Source organism: Pan paniscus, chromosome 2 (genome assembly GCF_029289425.2).
Source record: "Pan paniscus chromosome 2, NHGRI_mPanPan1-v2.0_pri, whole genome shotgun sequence".
In the NCBI taxonomy this organism is placed as follows: domain Eukaryota; kingdom Metazoa; phylum Chordata; class Mammalia; order Primates; family Hominidae; genus Pan; species Pan paniscus.
In genome coordinates, this window is record NC_085926.1 from 196,407,421 (window position 1) to 196,429,011 (window position 21,591).

At 52.7% G+C, this 21,591-nt stretch overlaps 1 protein-coding gene and 2 pseudogenes across 1 annotated transcript; 2 read left to right on the forward strand and 1 right to left on the reverse strand.

The window, feature by feature from the left end:
• Nucleotides 1–433: 433 nt before the first annotated feature.
• On the forward strand, nt 434–5,374 carry LOC129397508 (putative uncharacterized protein FLJ46235; annotated as a pseudogene).
• Nucleotides 5,375–6,913: 1,539 nt separating this feature from the next.
• Nucleotides 6,914–8,295, forward strand: LOC129397509 (putative uncharacterized protein FLJ44672). Its single transcript, XM_055110852.3, has one exon. The coding sequence runs from the start codon at nt 7,178–7,180 to the stop codon at nt 7,925–7,927; it is 750 nt and encodes a 249-aa protein (XP_054966827.1). The 5' UTR covers nt 6,914–7,177; the 3' UTR covers nt 7,928–8,295.
• A 154-nt stretch (nt 8,296–8,449) lies between these two features.
• On the reverse strand, nt 8,450–11,330 carry LOC117977959 (protein capicua homolog; annotated as a pseudogene).
• Nucleotides 11,331–21,591: the final 10,261 nt, after the last annotated feature.

A 21,591-nucleotide genomic window follows, 5' to 3' on the forward strand; every position in this document is an offset into this window, starting at 1 on the left:
CCTTGGGAGCTAAGTGGTTGCTGCCCTTGACCACTGTGAAGACTGTTTTGGGAAGGGTCGCTTTGGATGCACTTGAGCAGGGGTCCCCAACCCCTGAGCCATGGAGTCGTAAGGAGCCACACAGCAGGAGGTGAGTGGTGTCGAGTGAGGGAGTGAGGGAAGCTTCGTCTGTATTTACAGCCACTCCCCTTTGCTCACATTCCCGCCTGAGCTCCGCCTTCTCAGATGAGCAGCAGCATTAGATTCTCATAGGAGAACGCACCCTGTTGTGAACCGTGCATGTGAGGGATCTAGGTTGCGCTGTCCTTATGAGAATCTAATACCTATTGATCTGTCACTTTCTCCCATCACGCTCAGGTGGGACCATCCAGTTTCAGGAAAACAAGCTTAACACGCCCACTGATTTGACATTATGGTGAGTTCTATAATTATTTTATTATATATTACAGTGTAATAATGGAAATAAAGTGCCTAATAAATGTAAATGTGCTTACATCTTTTGGCCCAGCTCCTACCTCCCGGCAGCCTCTCCAGGCCCAGAACTTTCTCCAGTCAGTCTCTACAGACCAAGCTCATGACTCACAATGGCCTATTTAGGCCCATACCCTACATCAGGGCAGTCTCCGCAGATGAGGCTACTGCCTCACAACAGCCTCCACAGGCACAGCTCCATCGTTACAATGGCCTCTTTAGACCCAGCTCCTGCCTCCCAGCCTTCTCTCCAGGCCCTGAACTTTCTCCGTAAGTTGAGGTAGCTGGGACTGTAGGTATACATGATGATACTTGGGTAATTTTTAAATTGTTTTGTAGACATGGGGTCTCACTTTGTTGGCCAGGCTGGTTTCAAACTAATGGCCTCAAGTGACCCTTCCACCCCTGCCTCCCATCCTCGAGGTATTTGCCACCACAAGGAGCACTTGTTCAATTTTCTAAAAAAGAAATTTCTAAAGTAAGGCTGTGGGATGATGGCAGGAAGATAAAAGAAAAACAGAAGAATAAGTTAAAATGACTTATTCACACATATTCTTTTGACAGCAAGAAGAACTTTTAGTATATACATTCCTTACAAACAAACAAAAGGCAGGTAAACAATGTTGTATAGGAACTTCAACACGCACTGTACAGTATTCCCACTTTGCTGACATAAGTTATGGAAATTTCGGAGTTTACTTGAGTATCGCTACCAGTATTTTGCTTCTCTGATGATTTTTATCAACTTCCTCATCTGTTAACTTCTCTCCAAGGTATGTCATGTCACGACATACTGCCGCTGCATGAACATGGCCAGTGTCTTCCTATTCAACATGTAGAATGCTTTCCTAATTTCTCTTTTTACTCTCTGTCTTTGTGTTCTGCATTTTCCTTACTTTTATTGTCAGAAACTCCAGAAAGTGAATCGTAGTAATTTATCACGATTTGCTTTATTAATTTATACTTTGCTTATATGGAATTTTGCCCAGCAGACCTCATTACAGTTTCTAACCTGTTTTATTTATTTATTTTTTTTCTGAGACAGGGTCTCCCTCTGTTGTCCAAGGCTGGAGTGTAGTAGCGCTATCGCAGCTGACTGCAGCCTCAACCTTCCAGGCTGAAGCGATCCTCCTACCTCAACCTCCCACGTGGCTGAGACTACAGGTGCTTGCCACTATGCCCAACTAATATTTGGAATTTTCGTATACGTGGATTCCAGAGGGGTGACAGTGAAACGTGAGTAAGCATGGATTTTGGTATATGCAGAGATGGGGGGCTGGAACTGATTCTGTATACTGAGGGACGACGACTGTATATGTTTTTACAATTACGCTGTAGGATACATACTGTTGCATAGCCTTGAAAATAATAATTTTTAATTGAGTGGAATAATAATAATATTGCTAAAAGTAGCAGCTGGCCAGGTGTGGTGGCTCACACTGGTAATCGCAACACTTTGGGAGGCTGAGGCAGGAGGATGGCTTGAGGCCAAGAGTTTGCGATAGGCCTTGGAAACGCAGGGGGAGTCACCATCCCTACAGAAAAACACATGAATTAGCCTAGTGTGGTGGCATGTTCCTGTAGTCCCAGCTACTTGGGAGGCTGAGGTGGGAGGATCACTTGAGCCCAGGGAGGCTGAGACTGCAGTGAGTCATGATCAGGCCTCTGCACTCCAGCCTGGGTGACAGAGTGAGACCCTGTCTCAAAACAACAAAAAAGTAGCAGCTAACATCAACTGACCTTTTACCAGGTGCCTACTGATACCATAGTTTAATTTCTTAGAACTGTTTCTTATTTCACTTAGCAACTCTGTCTTCAGTTACTCCCAGATTTTTACTGTGTGTGTCCAGATGACCTTTTGTTTAGATTGAATTGTCTCCCCAGAAGTAAGATTACTGTGAGTCATGGTGAATGGACATTCTCATTACCCTTGATGTAAATCGACAGGGTTTTGGGTGCCTCCCAGCTATAATCTTAGCACTTTGGGAGGCTAAGAGAGGAGGATTGCTTGAGGCCAAGAGTTGGAGGAGGCAGTATGGCAGTATGGTGAGACCCTGTCTCCATTATTTTAAAAAATTGACAGGCTTTACCCAGGAAGGCTTATACACAATTTAAACACCCCTCATAGTATAAGAAAGTGCCCATTTCACTGCACCTTTGCCAGCACAGGGTATTATAATTTAGTAAGTCATTTTTTGTTTGATTATTTTAAATAGACAAAAGACCTCATGTTACTCTACTTGTCACATTTCAACATCTTTCCTCAGCTTATTAGCTCTATTTCTTTTCTGTCTGTAAATGGTTGTTGTTGTTTTGTTCTTTGAGACAGGGTCTTGCTCTGTCACCAGGCTGGACTGTAGTGGCATAATCATGCCTCACTGCAGCCTTGACCTCCCAGGCTCAAACTTCAGCATTCCGAGTAGCTGGGACTACAAGTGTGCACCACCACTCCCAGCTAACTTTTTTCTTCTTTTGGATAGAGACAGGGTCTCACTGTGTTGTCCAGACCGGTCTCTAGCTCCTGGCCTTAAGCAATCCTCCTGCATTAGCTTCTCAAATGGCTGGAATTTCAGGCATGAGCCACCATGCCTGGCCTGGGCTAGTCCCATATTCTCTAGAGTTCTCTTTACTTTGTGCTAGCCAATCTCTCATTATGCTGTTCACCTGTTATAATGAATAATTCTCCATATTAAATTTTACCACTTTAAACTTTTGAGTGGTTTATGCTTCCTGATTGGACTCTGACTAATACGCTAGGAAGGGTCCCAGGAGGTAAACCCACACAGATGGGATTTGGGCATAGGTTTGGTTTCCCAGGGGGCAGTGCTGAGCTCTTTGCCAGTGGGAAATGGGATGCTGGTGATTTCCAGTAGGTGACCTCACAGTGACTCAAGCTACCTCTTACTGTTGATTGTGATGAAATGCCAGCTGAGGCACATGCCTTGGGAGCTAAGTGGTTGCTGCCCTTGACCACTGTGAAGACTGTTTTGGGAAGGGTCGCTTTGGATGCACTTGAGCAGGGGTCCCCAACCCCTGAGCCATGGAGCCGTAGGGAGCCACACAGCAGGAGGTGAGTGGTGTCGAGTGAGGGAGTGAGGGAAGCTTCGTCTGTATTTACAGCCACTCCCCTTTGCTCACATTCCCGCCTGAGCTCCGCCTTCTCAGATGAGCAGCAGCATTAGATTCTCATAGGAGAACGCACCCTGTTGTGAACCGTGCATGTGAGGGATCTAGGTTGCGCTGTCCTTATGAGAATCTAATACCTATTGATCTGTCACTTTCTCCCATCACGCTCAGGTGGGACCATCCAGTTTCAGGAAAACAAGCTTAACACGCCCACTGATTTGACATTATGGTGAGTTCTATAATTATTTTATTATATATTGGATGTATAATAAATATATATAATTATATATATTAATATGTTAAATATATTAATATATTAAATATATTATTATATATTGTAATAATGGAAATAAAGTCTCTAATAAATGTAAATGTGCTTAAATCTTTTGGCCCAGCTCCTACCTCCCGGCAGCCTCTCCAGGCCCAGAACTTTCTCCAGTCAGCCTCTACAGACCAAGCTCATGACTCACAATGGCCTATTTAGGCCCATACCCTACGTCACGGCAGTCTCCGCAGATGAGGCTACTGCCTCACAACAGCCTCCACAGGCACAGCTCCATCGGATATTGGATATATCCAATATCCACAGCCCACAGCTTCCTCAAGCCAAGCTCCCCAGGCCCAGGTCAGGCCTCACGGTGGCCTCTCCAGGATGAGCTCCTGCCCTCCGATGGCACCTGCAGGCCCCAAATGGTCTCCGGTCGGTGGGCTCCTCCACGCCAAGCTTGGGCCTCCCGGCGACCTCTGCAGGCCCAAGTTGTCCTGAAGTTGGCATCTCCCGGCCGTGCCTCCCAGCAAGTAAGCAAGCTCTTTTGGCTCAACTCCTGCCCAGCTCCCAACCGCCTTTGTGGGCCCCGAACTTTCTCCAGCCAAGTTCTTCGGGCCTAATTCCTGCCGCCCGGTGGCCTGTACGGGCCCAGCAATGGTTGGAGAACAGCCTATGCAGGTCCCCGCTCTTGCCTCCCAGGGGCCTCTCCAGGCCCAGCTCTTGACCCCACGGCGGCCTCTCAGGGCCAACTCCCTGCCTGCCTCTCAGCAGCCCGCGTGCGGCCCAGCTCCTCCCTCACGGTGGCCTGTTGATGCCCATGCCTCTGGCACCCTGCCCAGAGGCATGAGCCCCTGCCTCACACCGGCCCCTCCCATGCTGAGAGAGGTCAGCGTGAGCCCTTGCCTCACACCGGCCCCTCCCACACTGAGAGAGGTCAGAGTGAGCCCCATGCCTCACACCGGCCCCTCCCACGCTGAGAGAGGTCAGCGTGAGCCCCTTGCCTCACACCGGCCCCTCCCACGCTGAGAGAGGTCAGAGTGAGCCCTTGCCTCACACCGGCCCCTCCCATGCTGAGAGAGGTCAGAGTGAGCCCTTGCCTCACACCGGCCCCTCCCACGCTGAGAGAGGTCAGAGTGAGCCCTTGCCTCACATCGGCCCCTCCCACGCTGAGAGAGGTCAGCGTTAGCCCCTTGCCTCACACCGGCCCCTCCCACGCTGAGAGAGGTCGTGAGCCCTTGCCTCACACCGGCCCCTCCCATGCTGAGAGAGGTCAGAGTGAGCCCCTTGCCTCACACCAGCCCCTCCCACGCTGAGAGACGTCAGCCTGAGCCCTTGCCTCACACCGGCCCCTCCCACGCTGAGAGAGGTCAGCGTGGGCCCTTGCCTCACACCGGCCCCTCCCACGCTGAGAGAAGTCAGAGTGAGCCCCATGCCTCACACCGGCCCCTCCCACGCTGAGAGAGGTCAGCGTGAGCCCTTGCCTCACACCGGCCCCTCCCACGCTGAGAGAGGTCAGCGTGAGCCCTTGCCTCACACCGGCCCCTCCCACGCTGAGAGAGGTCAGAGTGAGCCCCATGCCTCACACCGGCCCCTCCCACGCTGAGAGAGGTCAGAGTGAGCCCCATGCCTCACACCGGCCCCTCCCACGCTGAGAGAGGTCAGCGTGAGCCCTTGCCTCACACCGGCCCCTCCCACGCTGAGAGAGGTCAGAGTGAGCCCCATGCCTCACACCGGCCCCTCCCACGCTGAGAGAGGTCAGCGTGAGCCCTTGCCTCACACCGGCCCCTCCCACGCTGAGAGAGGTCAGCGTGAGCCCCTTGCCTCACACCGTCCCCTCCCTTGCTGACAGAGGTCAGCCTGAGCCCCTTGCCTCACACCGGCCCCTCCCTCGCTGACAGAGGTCAGCCTGAGCCCCTTGCCTCACACCGGCCCCTCCCTCGCTGACAGAGGTCAGCCTGAGCCCCTTGCCTCACACCGGCCCCTCCCTCGCTGAGAGAGGTCGTGAGCCCTTGCCTCACACTGGCCCCTCCCATGCTGAGAGAGGTCAGCGTGAGCCCTTGCCTCACACCGGCCCCTCCCACGCTGAGAGAAGTCAGAGTGAGCCCCATGCCTCACACCGGCCCCTCCCACGCTGAGAGAGGTCAGCGTGAGCCCTTGCCTCACACCGGCCCCTCCCACGCTGAGAGAGGTCAGCGTGAGCCCTTGCCTCACACCGGCCCCTCCCACGCTGAGAGAGGTCAGCGTGAGCCCTGTGCCTCGCACCGTCCCCTCCCTCGCTGACAGAGGTCAGCCTGAGCCCCTTGCCTCACACCGGCCCCTCCCTCGCTGACAGAGGTCAGCCTGAGCCCCTTGCGTCACACCGGCCCCTCCCACGCTGAGAGAGGTCAGCGTGAGCCCTTGCCTCACACCGGCCCCTCCCACGCTGAGAGAGGTCAGCGTGAGCCCTTGCCTCACACCGGCCCCTCCCACGCTGAGAGAGGTCAGCGTGAGCCCTTGCCTCACACCGGCCCCTCCCACGCTGAGAGAGGTCAGCGTGAGCCCCTTGCCTCACACCGGCCCCTCCCACGCTGAGAGAGGTCAGCGTGAGCCCTTGCCTCACACCGGCCCCTCCCACGCTGAGAGAGGTCAGCGTGAGCCCCTTGCCTCACACCGGCCCCTCCCACGCTGAGAGAGGTCAGCGTGAGCCCTTGCCTCACACCGGCCCCTCCCACGCTGAGAGAGGTCAGCGTGAGCCCCTTGCCTCACACCGGCCCCTCCCACGCTGAGAGAGGTCAGCGTGAGCCCTTGCCTCACACCGGCCCCTCCCACGCTGAGAGAGGTCAGCGTGAGCCCCTTGCCTCACACCGGCCCCTCCCACGCTGAGAGAGGTCAGCGTGAGCCCTTGCCTCACACCGGCCCCTCCCACGCTGAGAGAGGTCAGCGTGAGCCCCTTGCCTCACACCGGCCCCTCCCACGTTGAGAGAGGTCAGTGTGAGCCCTTGCCTCACACCGGCCCCTCCCACGCTGAGAGAGGTCAGCGTGAGCCCCTGCCTCAACAGGCCACCGTGAGGGAGGAGCAGGGTCGCACGTTGGCTTCTGGGAGGCAGGCAGGGACTTGGGCCTGGGAGGTCGCGGTGGGGCGAGAGCTGGGCCTGGAGACACCCCTCTGAGGCAACAGCGGGGCCTACAGACTCTGTTCTCCAGCCGGAGCTGGGACTGTTCAGGTACTGGGAGGCGGGATGTGGGTCTGAAGAGCTTGGTTGCCGAAACTTCGGTGTCTACAAACGCAGGCGGGAACTGAGCCAAAAAAGCTTGTTTCCTGGGAGGTGGGAGATGCAGCCAAGAGAAACAGCTGTGCCTGCAGAGGCCGCCATGTGGGAGGCTGAGGCTGGGCCTCCTCAAATCGGCCTCTCCAGAGCCACTTCCAGCCTCCCGGCGTCCTCTCCGGGCCCAGCTCTTCCTCCCGGCTGTGTCTCCAGGCCTGACTCTGGCCTCCCAACAACGTCTTTGGACTCAGCTCCTGCCCAGCTCCCAGCGGCCCTGGTAGGCCCACCACTTCCCGAAGCCAAGCTCCCCAGGCCCAGCTCAGGCCTCACGGTGGCCTCTCCAGGCTCAGCTCCTGCCCTCCGATGGCAAGGTCGGTGGGCTCCTCTAGGCCCAGCTTGGGCCTCCCGGCGGCCTCTGCAGGCCCAAATCGTCCTGAAGTCGGCCTCTCCAGGCCCAGCTCCGGCCTCCCGGCGGCCTCTGCAGGCCCAAGTCGTCGTCAAGTCGGCCTGGAATTGGGCCTGGAAGAGCAGCAAGTCGGCCTTCCCGGGCCCAGCTCCGTCCTCTCGGCGGCCTCTCCAGGTGCAAAACTTCCTCGAGTCAGCCTCTCCAGGCCCAGCTCCTCCTGCCTCCCAGTGGCCTCTTTCAGCCCAGACCAGCTCATGGCTCTTGGCGGCCTTCCCAGGCCCCGCTTTTGACTTTTGGTGGCCTCTTCAGGCCCAGAACTTGACCTCCAGTGGGCCTTTGCAGGCCCGGCCTCCTGCCTCTCGAAGGCCTGCATGGGCCTGGACTCACAGCGGACTCTCCATGCCCAGCTAGCCCTTGCCTCATTGCGGCCTCCCGAGTCCAAAGCTCCTGCCTCTCGGCCGCTTCGGCAGGCCCAGCTCCCGCCTGCCAGCGGCCTCTTTAGGCCCAGCTCATTCCTCACAACGGCCTTCCCAGGCCCCGTTTTTCCCTTCCGGCAGCCTCTTGGCCTCTAATTTGTTTATCTTTTGTGTATAAATCCCAAAATATTGAATTTTGGAATATTTCCACCATTATGTAAGTATTTTGGTAGGTGATTTATTTGGGGTGAGTTTCTGCACCAAGCCCGAATTTTTTATTTTATTTTACTGATTATTTGGTGTTAAACAGGTTTAATGACGGTCATGGCAACTTTTTGGCACAATGAAAAATATCGCCCATGATCAACGTGTTCTGTTCTGGGGAAGGGGGCAAAGGCAGGGTGAATCACTTTCTTAAAAAGTATAGCTCAAGTTGGGAGTGCAGAGGGAATGGGGAGAAAACCCTCCCGCTGCCTGTGTCGAAGAGCAGGAGCCCCCACCCCCATACTCACCTGAGTCCAGCCCCCCTCTGCCCCCCGGGTGGCTCAGCCCAGCTCCTGCCTAGGAGAGCCTTAGTGTTGGGAGGGACCCTGATGACTGAGGAGCCTGGTAGCTCCAGGTCGCCCACACTTTCAGGTCTCTTGCCCCAGAAGGTGGCAGGATCCATTGGGAGGAAACAGGTCGCCTTGGAAGGCGTCCGTGGGTCCCCATCCCCAGGGGTAGGGGCCATAGGGGGCCCGCTCTGCTGCCTTGACCATACTCCTGGGCTTTGAAGGATCCTGGGCCCAGTAAGAAGGAGGTGGGTGCCAAGGTTGAGGAGGAAGCATCCGAGTATGTGTAGGGGGAGGACAGGGTGGGACCATAGACTTTGCCAAAAGCTGCAGGTGGATCGGGGGACCCTGGGGGCTCAGGATCCAGCAAGGGGCGGCAGGAGTAAAGGAGGAAGGAATGACAGGTGCAAGTACCTTCCCACCAAAGCCCTTGTTGCCCTCTGGCTCCTCCCCAGAGTTGTCCCCACTCTCAAGTCAGTCACCCACTCCTTGAACTTGAGATCAGTGTCAGTGGTGCTAAAGCCATCATCAGCCATGACATCATCACCCCCTCCTCCTCATGGATGACCGTGTGCTCCTCGTCACTCGCCATGTCCTCACTGGCCATCTGCTGGGAATGAGCATCTCAAGTGGGCAGCAGCAGGGCTGCCCACTGGTCACCTCCCTCACCAGGGGCTGCAAAGTGGCCTGGAGCTCCATACTGAGTAGAAGGCTTTGGGCCAGAGTATGATGCAGTGCCAGACACCACCTGTGTCAGTTCCTGTAGTGCCTGACGGTCTATTTCCCTGCTGTCCAGGCTGTGTACCCCCCTGTGGGAGAAGGCTTGGGTCAGGCTGAGCCAGGTTCCCTGACTGTGTGCAGCCGTTCTGCCCCACAGAAGCTGCTCCTTGGTATCCGAGCTCTGGAGTGTTTAGGTTGCAACTGACAGGAGTTCAGAGGACACCCAAGGGGCAGTGGCAGTGCCCGTCTCTGATATGCTCCGCTCCCACGAGCCCTTGTTACACTCCTGCTAGCCCCTGGCTTGTGGGCTTGGCCTCTGAGCTCGACTTCTTTCGGTCCTTGTTGCAAGTGGGCCACCTTCACCTGGAAGGCCAGGTCGTGGTATTTCTGCATCTCATTGGGCCCCAGGGTGTACCACCGCTCGCTCAGCATCTGGCTGACGGTCCGGATATCCTGGTTGGAGTGACCCTGGTGCGCCCTGCCAGGGCCTGGTGCCGCTTGCTGAAGATCATGACCGCCACTCATGGGCCACCGGATGTGGTCCTTGTCCCATTTGTTGGGGCTGCGTCCATCCTTCTCAGAAGACGAGTCCTGTTCCTTGCGCAGGGCACTGAGGGACTGGGCCTGACATCATCTGAGTGGTAGAGGCAACTGGGTGTCAGGAGACATGATGGAGAGGAAAGCATCATCATGGTCATTCTCTGTCTCACCGTCCAGCAGGGACTCCCCTGAGGGGCCCAGGGCTCCTCCTCCATGGTGGGAGGTGAGCTTTTACCAGGTTCCACCACCCCCAAAGTGTGTGGGGTTGCGGGCCCTGGGCTTTCAGGGCAGGTGGCTCCAGGGGGCCGCCCAGGGTCAACACTCCCTGTCCCACCTGGTGGATGCTCATGAGCAACAGCTGCCAACTTGGCAGGTTGTTTTCTCTGGTTGGAGGCCACTGAGTGACTGGCAGGTTGCTGGGCCTCGTGTGGCTGCAGGGAGGGGTGAGGAAGGGGATGGAGTACCAGGGGAACATGGCCACAGAGTGACCTTCCACATTCCTCCACACGAACATGCTGGCGCCATGGGAGGCCTCACTGAACGCAGGCCTGGGGGCCGAGTACTTGGTCCGGGTAGGGGGTTCCTGGCAGGGGCTGACACCTCGCCCCCTCCTCAGCCAAGGTGGCTTGGGCCCAGAGAAGGGGGGGTTGGAGAGGAGCAGAAGGCCAGCCCTCAAGTTTTGTTTTGTTTGTTTTGTTTTTTGTTTTTGAAATGTAGTTTGACTCTTGTCACCCAGGCTGGAGTGCAGTGGCACGATCTCAGTGGCCTTCATACCTGGCTAATTTTTTGTATTTTTACTGGAGGTGGGGTTTTGCCATGTTGGCCAGGCTGGTCTTGACCTCCCGACCTCAGGTGATCCACCCACCTCAGCCTCCCAAAATGGGATTACAGGCATGAGCCACTGCTCCCAACTTCATTCATTTTTACTTGAAAAACTCCGTTAAGTATTTTTTTAAGGTAGACCTAGTGGTCCTGAATGCCCTCAGCTTTGTTTGTCGAGGAAGCACGTTATTTGTTTTTTCTTTCTGAAGGACAGGTTTGTCAGACATAGTATTAGTTGCTGGCAGTTTTTTTCTTTCAGCACTTTGAATGTAGTATTCGATTCTGTCCTGACCTGCAAAGTTTCTTTCTTTAACTTTTGACTATTTGATTATATTGTGACTTGGTGAGTAGCTATTTGGTTTGAACCTCTTTAGGAATCTTTAAGCTTCATGGATTTAGATGTCTAAATCTTTCCCATGATTTAGGCAGTTTTCAGCCATTCTTTAAATAAACTTTCTTCTCCTTTCTCTACTTTCCTTCCCAAACTCCCATAAACTGACAATGGTTTGCCTAATGGTGTCTTGTTGGCTTTCTTTTCTCTGTCTTTTTTTCCTTTCCTTTTCTTTTTTTTTGAGACAGAGTCATGCTCTGTCACCCAGGCTGGAGTGCAATGTGTGGTCTCGGCTCATTAGGGTCAGGGTCAGGGTCAGGGCCAGGGCCAGGGTCAGGGCCAGGGCCAGGGTCAGGGCGAGGGCGAGGGCGAGGGCGAGGGCGAGGGCGAGGGCGAGGGCGAGGGCGAGGGCGAGGGCGAGGGCGAGGGCGAGGGCGAGGGCGAGGGCGAGGGCGAGGGTTAGGGTTAGGGTTAGGGTTAGGGTTAGGGTTAGGGTTAGGGTTAGGGTTAGGGTTAGGGTTAGGGTTAGGGTTAGGGTTAGGGTTAGGGTTAGGGTTAGGGTTAGGGTTAGGGTTAGGGTTAGGGTTAGGGTTAGGGTTAGGGTTAGGGTTAGGGTTAGGGTTAGGGTTAGGGTTAGGGTTAGGGTTAGGGTTAGGGTTAGGGTTAGGGTTAGGGTTAGGGTTAGGGTTAGGGTTAGGGTTAGGGTTAGGGTTAGGGTTAGGGTTAGGGTTAGGGTTAGGGTTAGGGTTAGGGTTAGGGTTAGGGTTAGGGTTAGGGTTAGGGTTAGGGTTAGGGTTAGGGTTAGGGTTAGGGTTAGGGTTAGGGTTAGGGTTAGGGTTAGGGTTAGGGTTAGGGTTAGGGTTAGGGTTAGGGTTAGGGTTAGGGTTAGGGTTAGGGTTAGGGTTAGGGTTAGGGTTAGGGTTAGGGTTAGGGTTAGGGTTAGGGTTAGGGTTAGGGTTAGGGTTAGGGTTAGGGTTAGGGTTAGGGTTAGGGTTAGGGTTAGGGTTAGGGTTAGGGTTAGGGTTAGGGTTAGGGTTAGGGTTAGGGTTAGGGTTAGGGTTAGGGTTAGGGTTAGGGTTAGGGTTAGGGTTAGGGTTAGGGTTAGGGTTAGGGTTAGGGTTAGGGTTAGGGTTAGGGTTAGGGTTAGGGTTAGGGTTAGGGTTAGGGTTAGGGTTAGGGTTAGGGTTAGGGTTAGGGTTAGGGTTAGGGTTAGGGTTAGGGTTAGGGTTAGGGTTAGGGTTAGGGTTAGGGTTAGGGTTAGGGTTAGGGTTAGGGTTAGGGTTAGGGTTAGGGTTAGGGTTAGGGTTAGGGTTAGGGTTAGGGTTAGGGTTAGGGTTAGGGTTAGGGTTAGGGTTAGGGTTAGGGTTAGGGTTAGGGTTAGGGTTAGGGTTAGGGTTAGGGTTAGGGTTAGGGTTAGGGTTAGGGTTAGGGTTAGGGTTAGGGTTAGGGTTAGGGTTAGGGTTAGGGTTAGGGTTAGGGTTAGGGTTAGGGTTAGGGTTAGGGTTAGGGTTAGGGTTAGGGTTAGGGTTAGGGTTAGGGTTAGGGTTAGGGTTAGGGTTAGGGTTAGGGTTAGGGTTAGGGTTAGGGTTAGGGTTAGGGTTAGGGTTAGGGTTAGGGTTAGGGTTAGGGTTAGGGTTAGGGTTAGGGTTAGGGTTAGGGTTAGGGTTAGGGTTAGGGTTAGGGTTAGGGTTAGGGTTAGGGTTAGGGTTAGGGTTAGGGTTAGGGTTAGGGTTAGGGTTAGGGTTAGGGTTAGGGTTAGGGTTAGGGTTAGGGTTAGGGTTAGGGTTAGGGTTAGGGTTAGGGTTAGGGTTAGGGTTAGGGTTAGGGTTAGGGTTAGGGTTAGGGTTAGGGTTAGGGTTAGGGTTAGGGTTAGGGTTAGGGTTAGGGTTAGGGTTAGGGTTAGGGTTAGGGTTAGGGTTAGGGTTAGGGTTAGGGTTAGGGTTAGGGTTAGGGTTAGGGTTAGGGTTAGGGTTAGGGTTAGGGTTAGGGTTAGGGTTAGGGTTAGGGTTAGGGTTAGGGTTAGGGGGTTAGGGTTAGGGTTAGGGTTAGGGTTAGGGTTAGGGTTAGGGTTAGGGTTAGGGTTAGGGTTAGGGTTAGGGTTAGGGTTAGGGTTAGGGTTAGGGTTAGGGTTAGGGTTAGGGTTAGGGTTAGGGTTAGGGTTAGGGTTAGGGTTAGGGTTAGGGTTAGGGTTAGGGTTAGGGTTAGGGTTAGGGTTAGGGTTAGGGTTAGGGTTAGGGTTAGGTTAGGGTTAGGGTTAGGGTTAGGGTTAGGGTTAGGGTTAGGGTTAGGGTTAGGGTTAGGGTTAGGGTTAGGGTTAGGGTTAGGGTTAGGGTTAGGGTTAGGGTTAGGGTTAGGGTTAGGGTTAGGGTTAGGGTTAGGGTTAGGGTTAGGGTTAGGGTTAGGGTTAGGGTTAGGGTTAGGGTTAGGGTTAGGGTTAGGGTTAGGGTTAGGGTTAGGGTTAGGGTTAGGGTTAGGGTTAGGGTTAGGGTTAGGGTTAGGGTTAGGGTTAGGGTTAGGGTTAGGGTTAGGGTTAGGGTTAGGGTTAGGGTTAGGGTTAGGGTTAGGGTTAGGGTTAGGGTTAGGGTTAGGGTTAGGGTTAGGGTTAGGGTTAGGGTTAGGGTTAGGGTTAGGGTTAGGGTTAGGGTTAGGGTTAGGGTTAGGGTTAGGGTTAGGGTTAGGGTTAGGGTTAGGGTTAGGGTTAGGGTTAGGGTTAGGGTTAGGGTTAGGGTTAGGGTTAGGGTTAGGGTTAGGGTTAGGGTTAGGGTTAGGGTTAGGGTTAGGGTTAGGGTTAGGGTTAGGGTTAGGGTTAGGGTTAGGGTTAGGGTTAGGGTTAGGGTTAGGGTTAGGGTTAGGGTTAGGGTTAGGGTTAGGGTTAGGGTTAGGGTTAGGGTTAGGGTTAGGGTTAGGGTTAGGGTTAGGGTTAGGGTTAGGGTTAGGGTTAGGGTTAGGGTTAGGGTTAGGGTTAGGGTTAGGGTTAGGGTTAGGGTTAGGGTTAGGGTTAGGGTTAGGGTTAGGGTTAGGGTTAGGGTTAGGGTTAGGGTTAGGGTTAGGGTTAGGGTTAGGGTTAGGGTTAGGGTTAGGGTTAGGGTTAGGGTTAGGGTTAGGGTTAGGGTTAGGGTTAGGGTTAGGGTTAGGGTTAGGGTTAGGGTTAGGGTTAGGGTTAGGGTTAGGGTTAGGGTTAGGGTTAGGGTTAGGGTTAGGGTTAGGGTTAGGGTTAGGGTTAGGGTTAGGGTTAGGGTTAGGGTTAGGGTTAGGGTTAGGGTTAGGGTTAGGGTTAGGGTTAGGGTTAGGGTTAGGGTTAGGGTTAGGGTTAGGGTTAGGGTTAGGGTTAGGGTTAGGGTTAGGGTTAGGGTTAGGGTTAGGGTTAGGGTTAGGGTTAGGGTTAGGGTTAGGGTTAGGGTTAGGGTTAGGGTTAGGGTTAGGGTTAGGGTTAGGGTTAGGGTTAGGGTTAGGGTTAGGGTTAGGGTTAGGGTTAGGGTTAGGGTTAGGGTTAGGGTTAGGGTTAGGGTTAGGGTTAGGGTTAGGGTTAGGGTTAGGGTTAGGGTTAGGGTTAGGGTTAGGGTTAGGGTTAGGGTTAGGGTTAGGGTTAGGGTTAGGGTTAGGGTTAGGGTTAGGGTTAGGGTTAGGGTTAGGGTTAGGGTTAGGGTTAGGGTTAGGGTTAGGGTTAGGGTTAGGGTTAGGGTTAGGGTTAGGGTTAGGGTTAGGGTTAGGGTTAGGGTTAGGGTTAGGGTTAGGGTTAGGGTTAGGGTTAGGGTTAGGGTTAGGGTTAGGGTTAGGGTTAGGGTTAGGGTTAGGGTTAGGGTTAGGGTTAGGGTTAGGGTTAGGGTTAGGGTTAGGGTTAGGGTTAGGGTTAGGGTTAGGGTTAGGGTTAGGGTTAGGGTTAGGGTTAGGGTTAGGGTTAGGGTTAGGGTTAGGGTTAGGGTTAGGGTTAGGGTTAGGGTTAGGGTTAGGGTTAGGGTTAGGGTTAGGGTTAGGGTTAGGGTTAGGGTTAGGGTTAGGGTTAGGGTTAGGGTTAGGGTTAGGGTTAGGGTTAGGGTTAGGGTTAGGGTTAGGGTTAGGGTTAGGGTTAGGGTTAGGGTTAGGGTTAGGGTTAGGGTTAGGGTTAGGGTTAGGGTTAGGGTTAGGGTTAGGGTTAGGGTTAGGGTTAGGGTTAGGGTTAGGGTTAGGGTTAGGGTTAGGGTTAGGGTTAGGGTTAGGGTTAGGGTTAGGGTTAGGGTTAGGGTTAGGGTTAGGGTTAGGGTTAGGGTTAGGGTTAGGGTTAGGGTTAGGGTTAGGGTTAGGGTTAGGGTTAGGGTTAGGGTTAGGGTTAGGGTTAGGGTTAGGGTTAGGGTTAGGGTTAGGGTTAGGGTTAGGGTTAGGGTTAGGGTTAGGGTTAGGGTTAGGGTTAGGGTTAGGGTTAGGGTTAGGGTTAGGGTTAGGGTTAGGGTTAGGGTTAGGGTTAGGGTTAGGGTTAGGGTTAGGGTTAGGGTTAGGGTTAGGGTTAGGGTTAGGGTTAGGGTTAGGGTTAGGGTTAGGGTTAGGGTTAGGGTTAGGGTTAGGGTTAGGGTTAGGGTTAGGGTTAGGGTTAGGGTTAGGGTTAGGGTTAGGGTTAGGGTTAGGGTTAGGGTTAGGGTTAGGGTTAGGGTTAGGGTTAGGGTTAGGGTTAGGGTTAGGGTTAGGGTTAGGGTTAGGGTTAGGGTTAGGGTTAGGGTTAGGGTTAGGGTTAGGGTTAGGGTTAGGGTTAGGGTTAGGGTTAGGGTTAGGGTTAGGGTTAGGGTTAGGGTTAGGGTTAGGGTTAGGGTTAGGGTTAGGGTTAGGGTTAGGGTTAGGGTTAGGGTTAGGGTTAGGGTTAGGGTTAGGGTTAGGGTTAGGGTTAGGGTTAGGGTTAGGGTTAGGGTTAGGGTTAGGGTTAGGGTTAGGGTTAGGGTTAGGGTTAGGGTTAGGGTTAGGGTTAGGGTTAGGGTTAGGGTTAGGGTTAGGGTTAGGGTTAGGGTTAGGGTTAGGGTTAGGGTTAGGGTTAGGGTTAGGGTTAGGGTTAGGGTTAGGGTTAGGGTTAGGGTTAGGGTTAGGGTTAGGGTTAGGGTTAGGGTTAGGGTTAGGGTTAGGGTTAGGGTTAGGGTTAGGGTTAGGGTTAGGGTTAGGGTTAGGGTTAGGGTTAGGGTTAGGGTTAGGGTTAGGGTTAGGGTTAGGGTTAGGGTTAGGGTTAGGGTTAGGGTTAGGGTTAGGGTTAGGGTTAGGGTTAGGGTTAGGGTTAGGGTTAGGGTTAGGGTTAGGGTTAGGGTTAGGGTTAGGGTTAGGGTTAGGGTTAGGGTTAGGGTTAGGGTTAGGGTTAGGGTTAGGGTTAGGGTTAGGGTTAGGGTTAGGGTTAGGGTTAGGGTTAGGGTTAGGGTTAGGGTTAGGGTTAGGGTTAGGGTTAGGGTTAGGGTTAGGGTTAGGGTTAGGGTTAGGGTTAGGGTTAGGGTTAGGGTTAGGGTTAGGGTTAGGGTTAGGGTTAGGGTTAGGGTTAGGGTTAGGGTTAGGGTTAGGGTTAGGGTTAGGGTTAGGGTTAGGGTTAGGGTTAGGGTTAGGGTTAGGGTTAGGGTTAGGGTTAGGGTTAGGGTTAGGGTTAGGGTTAGGGTTAGGGTTAGGGTTAGGGTTAGGGTTAGGGTTAGGGTTAGGGTTAGGGTTAGGGTTAGGGTTAGGGTTAGGGTTAGGGTTAGGGTTAGGGTTAGGGTTAGGGTTAGGGTTAGGGTTAGGGTTAGGGTTAGGGTTAGGGTTAGGGTTAGGGTTAGGGTTAGGGTTAGGGTTAGGGTTAGGGTTAGGGTTAGGGTTAGGGTTAGGGTTAGGGTTAGGGTTAGGGTTAGGGTTAGGGTTAGGGTTAGGGTTAGGGTTAGGGTTAGGGTTAGGGTTAGGGTTAGGGTTAGGGTTAGGGTTAGGGTTAGGGTTAGGGTTAGGGTTAGGGTTAGGGTTAGGGTTAGGGTTAGGGTTAGGGTTAGGGTTAGGGTTAGGGTTAGGGTTAGGGTTAGGGTTAGGGTTAGGGTTAGGGTTAGGGTTAGGGTTAGGGTTAGGGTTAGGGTTAGGGTTAGGGTTAGGGTTAGGGTTAGGGTTAGGGTTAGGGTTAGGGTTAGGGTTAGGGTTAGGGTTAGGGTTAGGGTTAGGGTTAGGGTTAGGGTTAGGGTTAGGGTTAGGGTTAGGGTTAGGGTTAGGGTTAGGGTTAGGGTTAGGGTTAGGGTTAGGGTTAGGGTTAGGGTTAGGGTTAGGGTTAGGGTTAGGGTTAGGGTTAGGGTTAGGGTTAGGGTTAGGGTTAGGGTTAGGGTTAGGGTTAGGGTTAGGGTTAGGGTTAGGGTTAGGGTTAGGGTTAGGGTTAGGGTTAGGGTTAGGGTTAGGGTTAGGGTTAGGGTTAGGGTTAGGGTTAGGGTTAGGGTTAGGGTTAGGGTTAGGGTTAGGGTTAGGGTTAGGGTTAGGGTTAGGGTTAGGGTTAGGGTTAGGGTTAGGGTTAGGGTTAGGGTTAGGGTTAGGGTTAGGGTTAGGGTTAGGGTTAGGGTTAGGGTTAGGGTTAGGGTTAGGGTTAGGGTTAGGGTTAGGGTTAGGGTTAGGGTTAGGGTTAGGGTTAGGGTTAGGGTTAGGGTTAGGGTTAGGGTTAGGGTTAGGGTTAGGGTTAGGGTTAGGGTTAGGGTTAGGGTTAGGGTTAGGGTTAGGGTTAGGGTTAGGGTTAGGGTTAGGGTTAGGGTTAGGGTTAGGGTTAGGGTTAGGGTTAGGGTTAGGGTTAGGGTTAGGGTTAGGGTTAGGGTTAGGGTTAGGGTTAGGGTTAGGGTTAGGGTTAGGGTTAGGGTTAGGGTTAGGGTTAGGGTTAGGGTTAGGGTTAGGGTTAGGGTTAGGGTTAGGGTTAGGGTTAGGGTTAGGGTTAGGGTTAGGGTTAGGGTTAGGGTTAGGGTTAGGGTTAGGGTTAGGGTTAGGGTTAGGGTTAGGGTTAGGGTTAGGGTTAGGGTTAGGGTTAGGGTTAGGGTTAGGGTTAGGGTTAGGGTTAGGGTTAGGGTTAGGGTTAGGGTTAGGGTTAGGGTTAGGGTTAGGGTTAGGGTTAGGGTTAGGGTTAGGGTTAGGGTTAGGGTTAGGGTTAGGGTTAGGGTTAGGGTTAGGGTTAGGGTTAGGGTTAGGGTTAGGGTTAGGGTTAGGGTTAGGGTTAGGGTTAGGGTTAGGGTTAGGGTTAGGGGTTAGGGTTAGGGTTAGGGTTAGGGTTAGGGTTAGGGTTAGGGTTAGGGTTAGGGTTAGGGTTAGGGTTAGGGTTAGGGTTAGGGTTAGGGTTAGGGTTAGGGTTAGGGTTAGGGTTAGGGTTAGGGTTAGGGTTAGGGTTAGGGTTAGGGTTAGGGTTAGGGTTAGGGTTAGGGTTAGGGTTAGGGTTAGGGTTAGGGTTAGGGTTAGGGTTAGGGTTAGGGTTAGGGTTAGGGTTAGGGTTAGGGTTAGGGTTAGGGTTAGGGTTAGGGTTAGGGTTAGGGTTAGGGTTAGGGTTAGGGTTAGGGTTAGGGTTAGGGTTAGGGTTAGGGTTAGGGTTAGGGTTAGGGTTAGGGTTAGGGTTAGGGTTAGGGTTAGGGTTAGGGTTAGGGTTAGGGTTAGGGTTAGGGTTAGGGTTAGGGTTAGGGTTAGGGTTAGGGTTAGGGTTAGGGTTAGGGTTAGGGTTAGGGTTAGGGTTAGGGTTAGGGTTAGGGTTAGGGTTAGGGTTAGGGTTAGGGTTAGGGTTAGGGTTAGGGTTAGGGTTAGGGTTAGGGTTAGGGTTAGGGTTAGGGTTAGGGTTAGGGTTAGGGTTAGGGTTAGGGTTAGGGTTAGGGTTAGGGTTAGGGTTAGGGTTAGGGTTAGGGTTAGGGTTAGGGTTAGGGTTAGGGTTAGGGTTAGGGTTAGGGTTAGGGTTAGGGTTAGGGTTAGGGTTAGGGTTAGGGTTAGGGTTAGGGTTAGGGTTAGGGTTAGGGTTAGGGTTAGGGTTAGGGTTAGGGTTAGGGTTAGGGTTAGGGTTAGGGTTAGGGTTAGGGTTAGGGTTAGGGTTAGGGTTAGGGTTAGGGTTAGGGTTAGGGTTAGGGTTAGGGTTAGGGTTAGGGTTAGGGTTAGGGTTAGGGTTAGGGTTAGGGTTAGGGTTAGGGTTAGGGTTAGGGTTAGGGTTAGGGTTAGGGTTAGGGTTAGGGTTAGGGTTAGGGTTAGGGTTAGGGTTAGGGTTAGGGTTAGGGTTAGGGTTAGGGTTAGGGTTAGGGTTAGGGTTAGGGTTAGGGTTAGGGTTAGGGTTAGGGTTAGGGTTAGGGTTAGGGTTAGGGTTAGGGTTAGGGTTAGGGTTAGGGTTAGGGTTAGGGTTAGGGTTAGGGTTAGGGTTAGGGTTAGGGTTAGGGTTAGGGTTAGGGTTAGGGTTAGGGTTAGGGTTAGGGTTAGGGTTAGGGTTAGGGTTAGGGTTAGGGTTAGGGTTAGGGTTAGGGTTAGGGTTAGGGTTAGGGTTAGGGTTAGGGTTAGGGTTAGGGTTAGGGTTAGGGTTAGGGTTAGGGTTAGGGTTAGGGTTAGGGTTAGGGTTAGGGTTAGGGTTAGGGTTAGGGTTAGGGTTAGGGTTAGGGTTAGGGTTAGGGTTAGGGTTAGGGTTAGGGTTAGGGTTAGGGTTAGGGTTAGGGTTAGGGTTAGGGTTAGGGTTAGGGTTAGGGTTAGGGTTAGGGTTAGGGTTAGGGTTAGGGTTAGGGTTAGGGTTAGGGTTAGGGTTAGGGTTAGGGTTAGGGTTAGGGTTAGGGTTAGGGTTAGGGTTAGGGTTAGGGTTAGGGTTAGGGTTAGGGTTAGGGTTAGGGTTAGGGTTAGGGTTAGGGTTAGGGTTAGGGTTAGGGTTAGGGTTAGGGTTAGGGTTAGGGTTAGGGTTAGGGTTAGGGTTAGGGTTAGGGTTAGGGTTAGGGTTAGGGTTAGGGTTAGGGTTAGGGTTAGGGTTAGGGTTAGGGTTAGGGTTAGGGTTAGGGTTAGGGTTAGGGTTAGGGTTAGGGTTAGGGTTAGGGTTAGGGTTAGGGTTAGGGTTAGGGTTAGGGTTAGGGTTAGGGTTAGGGTTAGGGTTAGGGTTAGGGTTAGGGTTAGGGTTAGGGTTAGGGTTAGGGTTAGGGTTAGGGTTAGGGTTAGGGTTAGGGTTAGGGTTAGGGTTAGGGTTAGGGTTAGGGTTAGGGTTAGGGTTAGGGTTAGGGTTAGGGTTAGGGTTAGGGTTAGGGTTAGGGTTAGGGTTAGGGTTAGGGTTAGGGTTAGGGTTAGGGTTAGGGTTAGGGTTAGGGTTAGGGTTAGGGTTAGGGTTAGGGTTAGGGTTAGGGTTAGGGTTAGGGTTAGGGTTAGGGTTAGGGTTAGGGTTAGGGTTAGGGTTAGGGTTAGGGTTAGGGTTAGGTTAGGGTTAGGGTTAGGGTTAGGGTTAGGGTTAGGGTTAGGGTTAGGGTTAGGGTTAGGGTTAGGGTTAGGGTTAGGGTTAGGGTTAGGGTTAGGGTTAGGGTTAGGGTTAGGGTTAGGGTTAGGGTTAGGGTTAGGGTTAGGGTTAGGGTTAGGGTTAGGGTTAGGGTTAGGGTTAGGGTTAGGGTTAGGGTTAGGGTTAGGGTTAGGGTTAGGGTTAGGGTTAGGGTTAGGGTTAGGGTTAGGGTTAGGGTTAGGGTTAGGGTTAGGGTTAGGGTTAGGGTTAGGGTTAGGGTTAGGGTTAGGGTTAGGGTTAGGGTTAGGGTTAGGGTTAGGGTTAGGGTTAGGGTTAGGGTTAGGGTTAGGGTTAGGGTTAGGGTTAGGGTTAGGGTTAGGGTTAGGGTTAGGGTTAGGGTTAGGGTTAGGGTTAGGGTTAGGGTTAGGGTTAGGGTTAGGGTTAGGGTTAGGGTTAGGGTTAGGGTTAGGGTTAGGGTTAGGGTTAGGGTTAGGGTTAGGGTTAGGGTTAGGGTTAGGGTTAGGGTTAGGGTTAGGGTTAGGGTTAGGGTTAGGGTTAGGGTTAGGGTTAGGGTTAGGGTTAGGGTTAGGGTTAGGGTTAGGGTTAGGGTTAGGGTTAGGGTTAGGGTTAGGGTTAGGGTTAGGGTTAGGGTTAGGGTTAGGGTTAGGGTTAGGGTTAGGGTTAGGGTTAGGGTTAGGGTTAGGGTTAGGGTTAGGGTTAGGGTTAGGGTTAGGGTTAGGGTTAGGGTTAGGGTTAGGGTTAGGGTTAGGGTTAGGGTTAGGGTTAGGGTTAGGGTTAGGGTTAGGGTTAGGGTTAGGGTTAGGGTTAGGGTTAGGGTTAGGGTTAGGGTTAGGGTTAGGGTTAGGGTTAGGGTTAGGGTTAGGGTTAGGGTTAGGGTTAGGGTTAGGGTTAGGGTTAGGGTTAGGGTTAGGGTTAGGGTTAGGGTTAGGGTTAGGGTTAGGGTTAGGGTTAGGGTTAGGGTTAGGGTTAGGGTTAGGGTTAGGGTTAGGGTTAGGGTTAGGGTTAGGGTTAGGGTTAGGGTTAGGGTTAGGGTTAGGGTTAGGGTTAGGGTTAGGGTTAGGGTTAGGGTTAGGGTTAGGGTTAGGGTTAGGGTTAGGGTTAGGGTTAGGGTTAGGGTTAGGGTTAGGGTTAGGGTTAGGGTTAGGGTTAGGGTTAGGGTTAGGGTTAGGGTTAGGGTTAGGGTTAGGGTTAGGGTTAGGGTTAGGGTTAGGGTTAGGGTTAGGGTTAGGGTTAGGGTTAGGGTTAGGGTTAGGTTAGGGTTAGGGTTAGGGTTAGGGTTAGGGTTAGGGTTAGGGTTAGGGTTAGGGTTAGGGTTAGGGTTAGGG

Coding starts and splice junctions, on each gene's coding strand:
- LOC129397509 (XM_055110852.3), top strand. CDS start 7,178: ATGCAGCCAAGAGAAACAGCTGTGCCTGCAGAGGCCGCCATGTGGGAG.